The sequence below is a fragment of the Vombatus ursinus genome, unplaced genomic scaffold, assembly GCF_900497805.2.
Source record: "Vombatus ursinus unplaced genomic scaffold, bare-nosed wombat genome assembly UNPS02014778.1, whole genome shotgun sequence".
NCBI classification, from domain to species: domain Eukaryota; kingdom Metazoa; phylum Chordata; class Mammalia; order Diprotodontia; family Vombatidae; genus Vombatus; species Vombatus ursinus.
The window spans coordinates 29596078-29611448 of NW_020954556.1; the positions used below are offsets into that span (position 1 = coordinate 29596078).

Here is a 15371-nt window from a genome sequence, read left to right on the forward strand (position 1 = left end):
TCATGAACTGTCATGGCTAGTCTGTTATCAGGCCTGTACTTTTAAACTGTTACTGCTTGGTATAGGACATGCTTAGACACCAGTTTTGAGAACTTTTTCTTCATGCTCAATGAGTCATTGGACTTCAGTGGAGTTGGACAGATGACTACTGAAATATGTAGTTCGCAGTGCTATTTATTCTAAGTATTTTTACCCCTTTAGTTATCAGGTTTAGTTTATGTGTCTGATTCAATATGATTTTGCAAATATTTATTAAGTGCCTAATGTATATGTAAGTACTGTGTTCTAAAGCTGCAAAGGTAAAGTAAGTTGATATGTCCTTGTCCTTGAGAAATTTACGATTTAATCATTTGTGTCTCTTTAGACTATCTTTTAAAATCACCATATTGGTGATTTTATTGTATAGTAAAATTTTTAAGTATCTACAAGGCATCACTTGAGATTTGATATGTGAATAATAGTTGTCCTCCCCCTCCCCTATTTTTTAATGATGATCCATCTTGTTACTGATTTACATGTATTGAAATCTATCAGGTATGGATCTATCAGGTTTTCAGTTCTCATGAGGAATAAGAAAGAGATACATCTGTCAAAATAGGGAAGTTTGGATGGAGATTATCTTGTAAATAGCCAGTTTTGTCTGTATTTGATGTTGCTCCATAACATTGTTCAAGCAGATGTAATAGGATGTTTTAAATATAGCAAACTCAACCCATTTTTGAATGTGATAACTGATAATTGGAAAATACTATTTGCTTGCCTTTAGGTATCTCTTTAATGATGCTGAAGTAAAACCTTTTGATTCTGCTCAACTTGCTTCTGAATGTTTTGGTGGGGAAATGACAGTAAGTTTCTTTTGGAAGTTATTAGTGATTTATATGTTATTGCATAACTGTAAGCATTTTGCATTAATACATACAACAACAGAAGGACCATTTTCTTATTGTTGTTTGTCTTTCGTTCTTGAGGACCAATGTCATCACAAGGGTGAAGTCTTGACTTGCTTTTGAATTGGATTTGAGTGAGGCAGAGCTTCACAAAGTCATGAGCCTTGCTCTTTTCTCCAGAATCATCTGAGTCCATCTTGACAAAGGTCAAAATGGCTGGCAGTGGTCCAGAATGCAGTGGTCGATCTTGGCCTTTCTAAATTGAGGTCTTTCCCAAGTCTCAGGTTTGTCTGAGGCCATACCATTCAGTGACTAAGGGCTAGGTAAGAATTGAAACAAAAGATGGCCCAATTTTCCATCACCACTATATCAGTCTGAGAGAGGATGACCCTCAGATTTCTGGCCTAAACAGGAAACAGTTGCTATTTACGCTCATTCAAGCCATCAAAACCCAAACAATGAGCCTCAGAGGCTTGGGCTAGGTTTATTATTGGTCATTCAATGAAAGCCAGAATGATTTAGGTTTAAAGGCACAGTCTGGTAACTCCATTTAAAATACAGTGGGCTTTTTTTAAAAGCCTGTTTTACAGAGCTGTATTTCAAGAAATTAAAAATTAAAACTGCTCAGGGCAAAAAATAAATTGTCCCAGCTCTTTGGGGAACTAAAATAATAAAAGAAGGAGAAGAACATGGTAATGATATGATGATGATAATGATGATGGCGATGACCATTTTGCTTTTCCTTTTAACTGCTTCAATCAACTCTAATTCATTCATTCCACTCACGTTTATTGAAAGCCTATTATAACACTATCATTCCCCTTAGTATGCTTGTAGTCCAGTTTAGAAGACATTTACCCATATTTAAATGACAATACAGGAATTGCAACAAAGTAGTATATCTTAAGGATCAAAGAAATAGTGCAGACAGTAGATTCTATGAAGTGAGATGACACAAAAATTATAAATAGAAATTATCTTTTCTAGTTGAAACAAAAGTACTGAAGATTAATATAATTACTTAAGTTGGAAGACTTGCAGTTATGTTTTGATGCTTACAGTGTCTTGGGATGTTGATTATACTGTACTAGTAATAATACTCTAATAACCTTTCAAACTATTTTATAAATGTTTTGTTTTAAATCTTCGCACTCTCCATTTATCCAAGCATTGAGTAATCATTGCTCTTACACAAATATCTGAGAGTGGAAGAGGCTGTGTTTAGTACAACCTGAACTCTTATTTACAAGTTCAGCTATTTAATATAATTTATCTGAGCTTGCTAACTTGAGGTCATCAGAGGAATCTAGGTACTCTCTTAATATCTCCTTATTTATCTCAGGTTTCAGCTCCCTTTTTTCCTTATGATCTTGGGCCCCCCCCCCCCAAAAAAGGAAAGGAAGTAAAATAAGAATTGAGTAGTTCTACCTTTCTCTTATCCCTTACCAACCTCGACTATTGTTTGTATCTTCTTGGATTCTCTTTTCTACAACACATATTTTTTCTTTTCTTTTCTTTTCTTTTGGCTAGGCAGTGGGGTTGAGTGACTTGCCCAGGGTCACACAGCTAGTAAGTGTTATGTGTCTGAGGTCACATTCGAACTCAGGTCTTCCTGAATCCAGGGCCGGTGCTCTATCCACTGTGCCATGTAGCTGCCCCAACACATATTCTTAAAACTTCTTCACAAACCTCAGTTTGTTCTGAACTTGAATACTCCTTAACATTTACTGAATCATGCCACACTTTTGTAAAATCTTATGTGGTGACCGTATCACTTTCTTTAAACAACTCCTTTTTCTTTTCAATGGAATTATTTTTCTTTGTGTCTTCAGAATTTGGTTCTTAACCGTTTCTCATACTTCCTGGGTTGACTTCCATATAGAACCTATTAATCCATAGGATACTACTACTTCTTTATTGTAAATCTGCTCATTTAAAATATAAAGTGGATTTCAAACTATTCCTGACCTTCCCTTGCTCTTTTGTCATCAGCTGTAAAATTAAGTGCAGATGGGTCCTCATTAATGCACTAATGAATTCCTGAAGCATTTCACATGTATTAAAATTCTCAGTAGTCAGAGTTAAAATAATGTCAAATATAGTAATTGCATACATTTATTGACATTAATCAGGATCTTAACTGTACTCATTTTCAGCCAAGATTCTGTTTCCATATTGGTAAACAGTTTCTCATTATTGTATAAGGTTCAGAATAATGTATGTTTTCATTGCCTCGTTTACCATGGTGGAATTATCATCTATCAAATAAGCAATTATTAAGTGCTGTGCAACTAATCACAACATTTTTAACTATCTTGCTTTTGGCAGAAAGCAAGAGAAGCCTTATCTGCCATACTTGGGATGTTTCCCAAATTAATTTCTTCCTAATGCCAAAGTGACCTGCAGTACTGCTCCTGAAAAAGCAGAGCAAGTAAAATACTTGTGGCTGCCCTATATTAAGTGACTTGCACGTAGGCAACTAATTAGTGGCAGATTCAGGAATGGAACCCCCCACATCTTTTCCCAAACAGGGTTTGAGGGTGAAAGTAGAGACACTAGAAGAGAATGCTACGCCTTGCCTATCATCCAATAAAGATCTAATAAAATAGAGAAATTGGAGGGGAAATTAACTTAGGTATGGTTTTAGTACCTGGTCCACTTTTGGCCTGAGTCTCTTTCTTAACTCACTGCACCCTCCTTGTGTAATCTCACCATGATTATAATTTGCTTCTTTGTTCCCCTACTTGTACAACCTCCCTATCACTATAACTTTCATGTCACTATCTCCTAGGTATTTAGCCTTCTCTTCATGCCAAACATGGGATAGAATTTTAGAGTTCTCAACTCACTACTAGATGGAAACCCCTCAAATAAACTGTCTTATCCCTTAACCACCAGTTCTCAGTTCTTCTATAAGTCTTCTATAAACTTCCCATCTCCAGATACTGCTAAACTATCTTAAGTTCTTCTTCATCTCATCCTAAAGTTTTTCAGAGCTACAACTTTCTGTTCATAATGATCTCTATAAGCCTTTTCTATTCTCTTTTCTTAGTACTTGTTTTTTCTTACTTATTGTCTTACCATGTCACTTGTAATACTCTCTGGCAGCTTATTGCCTCTTCTGTTTTGATCACTACTGTTCCCTACTGTTAATTCTGATGTTAAACTATGCCTTTCATATTTTCTTATTTTGCTATATAAAAATTTTGGGAAACTATATGACTTTAAGGTGGTACTGGATAGAAAGAACTATTGGTATCCAAAAAATTCATCATAACTTCTAGCTTAGGAAATCCAAAGGAAAAACTCTGTTGTCCTTCTCCCCACCCCCTCCCACTTTTTTTCTTTAATTTTCATGTATCTGTCACAGTCATGAAAATAAACCCAAATCTTAAATGCACAAAATCTAAATAAGCTATTTCAGTAAGCCCCTTGAAAATTAGAGAGGGAGAACTTAAATCAGATGTCATCTTTGCCTCTTTCCCTTCCATTTACTTTCTGCTTTATTTTTATAGTTGTCTTGTAATTTGTTTGTTACTGATAGATAGGACCTCACTGTTGTGAAATGAATAAAGAAGGAAGAGAGAGTTAACATTGGTACATATTGGCAAATTTTGTTGGCTAATTACAATATTGATAAGTATAACAATTAAAACTTATTTGGTATATAACATAAATCATTTTATGGTGTTATTTTAACTTTCAAAATAGCTAACTATTTTCCTGACTAGTAAGTATTATTTTTCACCCACCTATCTCATGAAGGAAGAAAAAATAATTTAATTTTTCTTAAACAGACCAAGACCTATGATTCCGTGACAGATAAATTTATGGATTTCTCCTTTGAAAAGGTAATTATTTATTGTAGATTTGATAATTTGACATTTTTTCATGTCTTTTTTGTATCTACTTTTATATTTATTATATGTTAAAAATTTCTTTTTTGTGAAGACACACAGTGCATACATGCTGTTTTATAAGCGGATGGAACTAGAAGAAGAAAATAGCAAAGACCTCAAATTTGATGTTTCATCAGAATTGCTGGAGGTATAAATTGTTTTTATTTTGTACCAATATGAGATCATAGTTACATAGTTATGAAAAGCATATTGTTTATGGTACGAGATTTGTTTTTCGACCAGTGTCAACAACTTCTTGCCTGACCTACGGAATATTTGTGGATATCAGCCGGTTTAACTAGTTAACCATTTTATGACAAGGGAGAAGAGACTAAGGAAGAGGAAAGGGAGTGGAGATTGATCAGTGGAATCAGTCATCAAACATTTATTAAGCATCTCCTATGTGTCAGATACTGTACTACATTCTGATGATAAAAAGACAAAAATTAAGAAGTCTTTGACCAAAACTTAGGTTCTCCTGGGGAAACAACATGTATATTTTTGTCTTTTTTTTTTTTTTTTTTTTTTTTTTTTTTTTTTTTTTTTTTTTTTTTGGTGCCTTTTAGTGAGGCAATCGGGGTTAAGTGGCTTGCCCAGGGTCACATAGCTAGTAAGTGTCATGTGTCTGAGATCAGATTTGAACTCAGATCCTCCTGATTCCAGGGCCAGAGCTCTATGCACTGGGCCACCTGGCTGTTCCCACAACATGTAAACATATGAGTACATGGACACAGAAAGGATCAACAGATTCAAAGCTCTTTTTAAATTCTGTAGGTGGTAGTGCATGGTCATTCTTAGTTGGTGGAGGAATTTGTCTGGTTAATGCCAATAACCAACAAGATTCTGGCATACTAACTAGTTATACGACTCCTAAGCCCAGCTTCCAATCAGACGGCTTGTGAAGTACTTACCATAGTGCCTAGCACATGGTAGGTACTATACAAATGCTTATATCCTTCCCTTTCCCCCCTTCTGTAAGAAGCCTTTCCCAGCACTGAGGCTAGTGCCTTCCCTTTGTTGATTATCTCCAATTTATTCTTCTTTTTATCTTGTTTGTACATAGCTGTTTGCTTGTTGTCTCCCATATTAGATTGTGAACTCTTGAAAGCAGAGGCCTTTTTTTTTTTAATCCCCAGCACTTAGCACAGTGCCAGACACATTGTAGGAATTTAATAAATTCTTGTTGACTTTGATTTGATGTAGTAGTTTTAAAGGAGAATCAGCAGGACCTTTAGGTTCAGAAAAGGCCTTATGTTTAGAGGTGGCACTTAAGCTGAGCTTTGAAGGAATCTGGAGATTGTAAGTGGAGATAGGAGTTAGAATGTCTTGTGAGAAACAGCAAGGAGGCCAACTTGAATGGATTTTAGAGTACATGTGGAGTAATGCAATTATTAAGTTGGAAAAGTAGCTTAGAGCAAGGTTGCAAAGGGATTTAAATATTAAAAAGAAGAATTTGTACTTGATTCTAGATCTTAATGGGGGGAACCATTTCAGTTTTGAGCTGACAAATGACATGGTCAGACTTGTGCTTTTTGACAGCTGAGTAGGAGTTGGATTGGAGAGGGAAGAGACTTGAATCAAAGGGGCCAATTAAGAGGTCCAGGCAAATGATGATGAGAGACAGAAGTAGGGTGGTAACCATAAGAGAGAAGGAGAAGGATATGAGATGTTGTAGAGATGGAATTATGTTGTAATAGATTGAAGTGAGGGAGGAAGATAAGGGAGAATGTCGAATTGAGCATCATTCTGAGGTTCTAAACCTTTGTGACGAGAAGCATGGTTTTGCTTTTGAAATAAAAAAGTTTGGATAAGAGGTGGATTTGATAATATAAGATAATAAATTCTCTTTTTGACATTGAGTCAGAAATATATATTGAATATTCATCAGACAAAATCCTGAATGGAGTTAATGATATGGGACTGGGTCTCAGGAGAGAAATTAGGATTGGATTTATAAACCTTGGTATCTCTGTATAGATGACAGTTGAACTCCTTGATGCTGATGAAGTCTTGGAAAGAGTATAGAGAGGATCAGGATCCAGATCAGAGGCTTGGAGTACACCCACACTTAGGGGCATGAAATGGATGATTTATTAATGGAGATCTAGAAAGAACAATCAGATAAGGAGAGGATGAAGAGAACAAAGCGTTAGAAAACCCAGAGAAGAGTATCCAGGAGGAAGGTAGAGTGGTTCAGAGTATCAAATCCTGCAAAGTGATCAAGAAGTCCCAGTTTGTTTTTCTTTTTGTTTTTTGTTTTTGTTTTTATTTTTATTTCTTAAGGATGAGGGAAGACATGGACATGTTTGTAGGCCAGTAGGTAAGGAGAGATTGAGGATTAGAAGTGTAGTGGTGATGATACTTGGAATTGTTTGGTTCATCATGCAAAATTAGATCCAGACCTTGCCCTATTGGTTACTTGCATTTTTAAATGAACTTTGCTGTTGAAAGAATATGGTGGTCTTGTATTCAATTCTGTGATTATCCTTTTTAAAGCAGGATGAAAAATCTAGTCCTTCTCTGGATATAGCATTTTGCATAATATGCACTAATATATTGTAATACTTTAAGAATACTTAAAAGTAATGTTTTGTTTTCCTCATTTGTATATTTTGAGACTGTAAGATTAGATTCAGTAGAAGAGTGAAAAAGCAACTTTAAATGACAAAATTGCTTGATAAAAAGACTTTCTAAAATTTTTATTGGGGAAGCCCTTATGGTACATAATACACCCAAAAAACCTTAAAACTCAAAATCCACAGTAAATTTATTCTGTCGGCAGTTGAGAGAGATAATGAAGATAATCCTCTTTTCCTTTTAGTGAATAGTTTAATTTACCAGATTTTGTAACTTATTTATACCAAATAAATAGATTTGTCACAGAACGCTTTTTGAACTTTTCTTGAGATATATACTAAGTCTTAAGTCCTCTACTGCTCTAATGTTTTTAAGTGTATTTAAATAATATGCAATGTGGAGGAGCATTATCATTCTTTGAAGAGATTTAGTCATTTATTTGATATTGCATAAAACCTAAAAAAGTCAACTAGGATAGTTGGGTAGGTATTTTTAGGACTATTGTTTAACCTTATAAAGTGGTAAAGTATAATGAAGTAAATTGCTTTCTTGTATCTGATGTTAGCATTTTTTCTTCAGTGGATTTGGCATGATAACATGCAATTTCTTCAAGACAAGAACATTTTCGAGCACACTTATTTTGGGTAAGTTTTTTTCAAAGGTCAGTATTGGATTATTCAATAAACACTTCTTTAAATCTTATTTGGTAAGGAAGTTGAATTGTTGCTTTATAATTCTAGGTTTATGTGGCAGTTATGTAGTAGTATTCCAAGTACGTTGCCTGATCCAAAAGCTGTGTCCCTAATGACGGCAAAGGTAACATTTAAGCCTTGAGCGATTTCAAGACCAGTTATATTAAAATAATTATTCAGTTAACTCCTGGCTTATTTATATCTTTTCTTTCAGCTAAGTACTTCTTTTGTCCTAGAGACATTTATTCACTCAAAGGAAAAGGTACGTACTTTGTTTCATGAACTTATGCAATTCATTACTATCATTTCTTTTGGAGAATGTTAAGTTATGTAGTAATGGATATGACTTGGCTAACATCATTTTATCTGTTATTTAGCCCACAATGCTTCAGTGGATTGAACTACTAACAAAGCAATTCAATAACAGCCAGGCAGCTTGTGAGGTAAGTCGAAAAATTTAGTCGTTGTCCCCTCGTCCTTTTGGGAAAAACATAGATTAGAATTCAGATTGCTGCTTTGTTTTTGTTGAAGCCTGGAGAAGTATTCCAAAATAATGATGTATTATAAATCAGCAGCCTACATCTTTTAAACTGATTTTCAAAATTACCCAATTGCAGTAAAAGCTAGAATCAGCGATCTTCAAAGTGCTATTCAAAATCAGCTTTTGATTTTCTATATTAAAAGAGAAAGTAGGCTTCAAAAATGAATCATCTAAATATTTCTCTAAGCTTTGGAATAATGCAGTTTTAAAAAAAAAATCCAGAAACACACTTTTTGAATTAAAAGTTGATGCATTTTTGACACATACGTTTTATTTGTAAAGCTCTTAGTGGAAATTCATTTTGACCTATTCTATATTCAGTATAACATTTTCTCAGTAACAGAATCTCAGAGTTTGAAGTGACTTCAGAGACCAAGGATCCCCACAACTACATCTTTAAGAAGGCTCCTTTCAGCCTTCACTTAAATTAGACCTCAAATTAGGGGAAACCCCCTACTTCTCTAGGTAGCCCACTAACTTTTGCATTCCTATAATTGTTAGGAAGTTTTTCCTTGGATTAAGTTGAAATCTACCTATCTTTAGCTTTCAAACATTGATTCTAGTTCTGCCCTTTGCTCTCAGCAGAACAAAGTCTTATCCCCTCTCCCACATGACAGCCTTTCAGATTCTTTTTTTTTTTTTTTTTTAAGCTAGGCAGTGGGGTTAAGTGACTTGCCCAGGGTCACACAGCTAGTAAGTGTTATGTGTCTGAGTCTGGATTTGAACTCAGGTCCTCTTGAATCCAGGGCCGGTGCTCTATCCACTGTGCTGCCTTTCAGATTCTTAAAGACTGCTCTTATTTTCCCCATAAATCGTCTTTTCCTAGGTAAAGATCCCTGCCTACTTCAGCCAGTATGTTATAACCTCCAGGACCTCCACTATTTTATTTGTGCTCCCATCATCCTAAACATTAGCTGTCCTTCCCATATTTGTGTTGTATAAAAATTTGATAAAGCATGCCTTCATCTAAATCATTGAAAAAAAAATTAGGTCTGAGGAGGAATCCCTGGTAAAATCCACTAGAGACTGGCTTCCAAGTATGATTTCAAACATTTCCAAGCTTACCTGAAATCAGTAAATATTAAATAAGTCCTTTTTCTCAGGCTTCTGTTTTACTGGAGAATACAATATATACACAAATGAGTACGTTCATTGTTATCCCTTTTGCCTGGAATGCACTCCCTTATTGCTTGTATTTCCTTCAAGATGCAACTGAAGCACTACTTTCTACACAAAGCCTTTCCTGATCACCCTAAATGCTAGGCAGTTCCTTCCCTAAAGACCTTATATTTACAGTGCCTGGCAAATGATAGGCACTTCATAAATGTTTGTTGATTCATTGAGAAAGAGAACATTAACAAGTAGACATTTCTGGAAACACTTCTTACATGAGCAGATACTTCAGTTCTACTACTTAAGAAATACTGGAATATACAAGTTTGCATTATATGTTACCAAGCATTTATTAAATACTCACAATGTGCCAGATATTATACTAAGCCCTGGAATATAAATACAAGTAGAAGGAAAGTCAGTCACTGCCTTTAAGGAGTGTACACTCTAATGGAGAAAGACAGTACATAACAGGAAGTTGGGGGTAGGGAAGAAAGAAACAAGGACACCTAGTGGAAGGTAATAGTAGATCAAGGAGGCAGCACAGACTGGAAAAAGAATAAGATATGACTGATCCAAGTTGCCCTCTTTATGTTTTTTTTTTAATTTTTTTTTTTTAATCTTTCTTTATAGTTTTCAGCATTCACTTTTATAAGATTTTGAGTTCTAATTTTTCCCCCCCTTCCTCCCCTCCCCTCTCCCCAAGATGGCATGCAATCTGATATAGGCTATATATGTACAGTCATACTAAACATTTCCACATACTAAACATTTCAACATTCATGTTGTGAAACAAAAAATCAAAACAACAAGGAAACACCATGAGAAAGAAAAAACAAACAAACAAAAAAGAGGAAATAATATGCTTCAATCTGCATTCAGACTCCATAGATCTTTCTCTTGATATGGATAGCATTTTCCGTCATGAGTCTTTTGGAATTGTCTTAAATCATTGCATTGGTGAGAACTAAGTCTATCAAAGTTGGTCATCACACAATGTTACTGTTACTATGTACGATGTTCTCATGGTTCTGCTCACTTCACTCAGCATCAGTTCATACAACAGTGATTAAGGCTAGTTAAGAAATGAGCCAAGGAATTGCCCCTTTTACCTAATCCAAAAAAAAAAAATCTATCTGGGAGGGATTTCTAGCCAAAACAGAGACAATTGCTATTTACGTTCACTCTGAGCCATCAAGGCCCAAACAATGACCACTAAGTGATGTTTGGGCTGGGACCTACTGTTGGCCAATCAGTGTGAGCCAGAATGAATTGGGTTTAAGGCATAGTCTTTAAAAAAGAAATCTAGCCAGTAAACCCTAAGATACCTTGCTAGGTTTTGGTCATCAAAATTTACATTCCTTTGGGCAGACCACCCGCGGTTAGGGCATGTTACCCCATATGGACAGAAGGAGAGGGAGGAAGGAGGGAAGGGAAGGAAAAGAGAAAAAGGAAAGGAGGAAGGAAGGAGCTGAAATGCCCAACTGGAACTGTCCAGTTGGGTCTGCAGTGGGACAGCTTGGACTACTCACAGGTGGTTGTTTGTCCTTTGTTCTGGAAGAGGACCATGGCATCAGGAAGATGATGCCATGACTTGCAAGTGAATTGGATTTAAGTGAGGGAGGGCTGTGCAAGGTCACCAGCCTCAGTTTCTCCTCTAGAGCCATTTAGGTCTGGTGGGAAGATATAGATCAGGATTATTGGAGATGGCCCCCTGCCCTCTTTAAATGAAGGTCCTGGGAGGGAGCTGTCCAATCATAGGGAGAGGCTGCAAGGGTGGAGGGTACTTCCAAGGTGTGAATTGCAGAGCTGGAGTAAGGTTTCAGGTTGAAGAACTGGGACATGGTAGAGAAAATTTGGAATCCATCCTGAAGAGGAAATGTCTTTTTGTTTGTTTGTTTGGTTTTTTTTTGTTTTTTTGTTTTTTGTTTTTGTTGGGCAGTGGGGTTAAGTGACTTGCCCAGAGTCACACAGCTTGTAAGTGTCAAGTGTTTGGTTTGAGGCCGGATTTGAACTCAGGTCCTCCTGACTTCAGGGCCGGTGCTCTATCCACTGTGCCACCTAGCTGCCCCTTTATCCCCCCCCCCCCTTTTCTTAAGGCAGTTGGGGTTAAGTGACTTGCCCAGGGTCACACAGCTGGAAAGTATTATGTGTCTGAGGTCAGATTTGAACTCTGGTCCTCCTGACTCCAGGGCTGGTGCTCTATCCACTGCGCCACCTAGCTGCCCCAGAAATGTCTTTCTTTGATAGGAGGTAGGACATTGAGGATCTAGAAGAGGAAGGTAATGGATTTTTTTTCTTTATGGACAATATTCCTTTTTATCATAAATTCATCTCACAGTTTCTTCAAAGCAGTGTTGGTTATATAAACTGAGACAGTTTTATAGACAATAAAATTGTCATATTTTTCTGTAATACTAAAGATTGAATCCTATACTTTGTTTTTGATCATTCATACAAACAGTTTTTCATTATTTTAGCTAACATGGGGTTTACGAAAGGCAAAGATAAGGAGGAAGTGAATTCCTACAGGTAATGGTAAATAAGTGAGGCGAGAACAATAGCTATCGGAAATAGCTAGGCATCTGACTTGACTAGAATACAGTTAGTCAAACCCGTGCATCTCTCATCCTGTCTATATACTATTAGAGGCTTTCTCAAATGCTTTGCTGACATCTGTGTAACCTCTGTCTCTTCAGCATTCTCCTTGTTCTACCAGTCTAAGAACTGTTAGAATAAGCATGAATGTAATGTCTTATTTGTAGGTACAAAAAAATCATTTTCCTAAGTGTAAGATAGGAAGGCATGGTTAGATAACAGTTGTTTTGAAAAACAATCTAAGGGTATTAATGGACTGCAAGCTTAGTATGAGTGAACTGAGCAACAGAGAAGCCAAATGAAAAATTAGTACTATCTTGAGAGAGGTATAACTTCCAGAAACCATAATGGTAATGTGCCACTGAACTCTGCTCTCCTGACCTTAGATGGCATATTGTTTTAAGTTTTTAGCACCATGATTTAAGGAGGCCATTGACAGCCCAAAGTGTCTAAAGGAGGACAAATTGAATGGTGAAAGGATTAAAATCCATAGTATATGAAAATAATTTTAAGAAAACTGTTCTTGTTAAGTTTAGAGTAGAGAATACTCAAGGAGTGTATGGTAAAAGTCTTCAGGAATTTGAAGGGGTCTCAGTATGGGAAATGTATTAGACTTGTTCTTTTTGGCCCCGGAGGGCAGAAGCAGAACCAATTGGTGGAATGCAAAGAGGCAAATCTAGACTTAATGTCTGGAAAAACTTGCTAGCAATTAGACTATCCAGAAATGAAATGGGAATGCCTGGTGATGTTGTGTGTTCCCCCCACTTGGAAATCTTTAAGCAGAAACTGGATGATCACTTTTCAAGTATGTTATAGAGGGTGGTTCATTTTGTGTATGGTTTGAACTTAAATGGTCTTCTAAGGGGCCTTCCAACTCTTAAATTCTGTGATTTTTGTGAAATAAAGTTGAACTGGCACAACTTATTCATGATGAAGCTGGGCCAACTTTGTGATCACTGCTTCTTTGGGTAAATGTTCACTAATTATATCTTTAATAATACCTTCCTTCTAGGATTTTTCTGGGAAATAAAGTTGGACTTGCTAACTCATAGATTATAGATTCTACTCTACACTCCCCCCTTCACCCACATACCTCCCCAAAATCATGACAACTTTTGCTGTTTGCTATTTTCTTAGCATGAGTCCATACAAGTCTTTCCAGGTTTTTCTGAAGTCTGCCTGCTCATCATTTCTTATAGCACAGTAGTATTCCATTACATTCATATACCACAACTTGTTCAGCCATTCGCCAGTCGATGGACATCCCCTCAATTTCCAATTCTTTGCCACCACAGAAAGAGCTGCTATAAATATTTTTGTACATGTGGGTCCTTTTCCCATTTTTATGATCTGTTTATGATATAGCCCTATAAGTGCTATTGCTGGGTCAAAAGGTATGCACGTTTTTATAGCCCTTTGGGTATAGTTCCAAATTGTTTTCCCGAATGGTTGGATCAGTTTGCAACTCCACCAACAGTGCATTAGTGTACCAATTTTACCACATCTTGTCCAACATATGTCATTGTCCTGTTTTGTCCTATTAGTCAGAGTTGTTTTGATTTGCATTTCTCTAATCAATAGTGATTTAGAGCATTTTTTCTTTTTTTTTTTAATGGTAATTTTTATTTATTTTTTTGTTTTCAATATTTACTTCCATAAGATTTTGAGTTCCAAATTTTCATCCCATCTCGCCCCTCCCCCACCCCAAGATGGCATGCATTCTAAATACCCCTTTCCCTAATCTGCCTTCCCTTCGATCTCTCCCCCGCTTCTCTTATCCCCTTCCCCTTCAGTTTTCCTGTAGGGCAGGATGGATTTTATACCCCATTTCCTGTATTTCTTATTTCCCAGTTGCATGTGAAAACATTTTTTTTTTAAACATGTGTTTTTAAAACTTTGGGTTCCAAATTTTCTCCCTTCCTCCCTCCCCACCTATCCTCATTGATAAGGCAAGCAACTAAATATAGGTTATACATGTGCAGTTATGCAAAACACTTCCATAGTAGAGATGCTGTAGGGTAAGACAGATTTCCACACCCAATTGAGTGTGTATGTTATTCCCTTCTTAAGTCAAATCCTATGAGAATAAGATTCACTCATTCCCTCTCACCTTCTCCCATTTCCCCTCCACTGTAAGAGCCTTTTCTCTTCTTTTTTTTTTGTGGGAAAATTTACCCCATTCTACCTCTCCCTTTCTCCTTCTCCCAGTATATTCCTCTCTCACCCCTTAGTTTTATTCTCCAGATATGACCCTTTCATTTTCAACTCACCCTGTGCCCTCTATCTATCCATCTATATCTATATATATGTACATATAATTTTTTCACCTCCAACTACGCTAGTACTGACAAAGGTCTCATGAGTTACAAATATCATCTTTCCTTGCAGGAATGTAAACAGTTCAACCTTAACAAGTCTTATGATTTTCTCTTTCCTGTTTACCGCTTCATGTTCCACTCGAGTCTTATATTTGAAAATCAAGTTTTCTATTCAACTCTGGTCTTTTCGTCAAGAATGCTTGAAAGTCCTCTATTTCACTGAATGACAATTTTTTTCCCCTGCAGGATTATACTCAGTTTTGCTGGGTAGGTGATTCTTGGTTGTAATCCTATCTCCTTTGCTCTCCAGAATATTATATTCCATGCCCTGCGGTCCCTTAATGTAGAAGTAGCTAAATCTTGTGATATCCTGATTGTGTTTCCACCATACTTGAATTGTTTCTTTCTGGTTGCTTGTAATATTTTCTCCTTGACCTGGGAACTCTGGAATTTGGCTACAGTATTCCTAGGAGTTTTCCTTTGGGGATCTCTTTCAGGAGGAGATCGGTGGATTCTTTCAATTTCTATTTTGCCCTCTGGTTCTAAAATATCAGGACAGTTTTGCTTGATAATTTCTTGAAAGATGCTATCTAGGCTCTTTTTTTAATCGTGGCTTTCAGATACTCCAGTAATTTTTTTAAATTCTCTCTCCTGGATCTATTTTCCAGGTGAGTTGTTTTTCCAGTGAGATATTTCACATTGTTTTCTAATTTTTCATTCTTTTGGATTTGTTTTACAGTGTCTTG

The 15371-nt window shown here is 36.3% G+C and overlaps 1 protein-coding gene across 3 annotated transcripts in view; it reads left to right on the top strand.

Annotated features, from left to right (window-relative positions):
- The window catches only part of USP34 (ubiquitin specific peptidase 34), a 317492-nt gene that overhangs the window by 243038 nt on the left and 59083 nt on the right, over positions 1-15371 (top strand). For all 3 annotated transcript variants that reach the window (XM_027865141.1, XM_027865140.1, XM_027865142.1), the window contains 7 exons: positions 767-845; positions 4685-4738; positions 4839-4934; positions 7943-8007; positions 8104-8179; positions 8270-8317; positions 8433-8498. In XM_027865141.1, coding sequence (XP_027720942.1) covers positions 767-845; positions 4685-4738; positions 4839-4934; positions 7943-8007; positions 8104-8179; positions 8270-8317; positions 8433-8498 — 484 coding nt within the window. The remainder of the gene's footprint in view (positions 1-766; positions 846-4684; positions 4739-4838; positions 4935-7942; positions 8008-8103; positions 8180-8269; positions 8318-8432; positions 8499-15371) is intronic.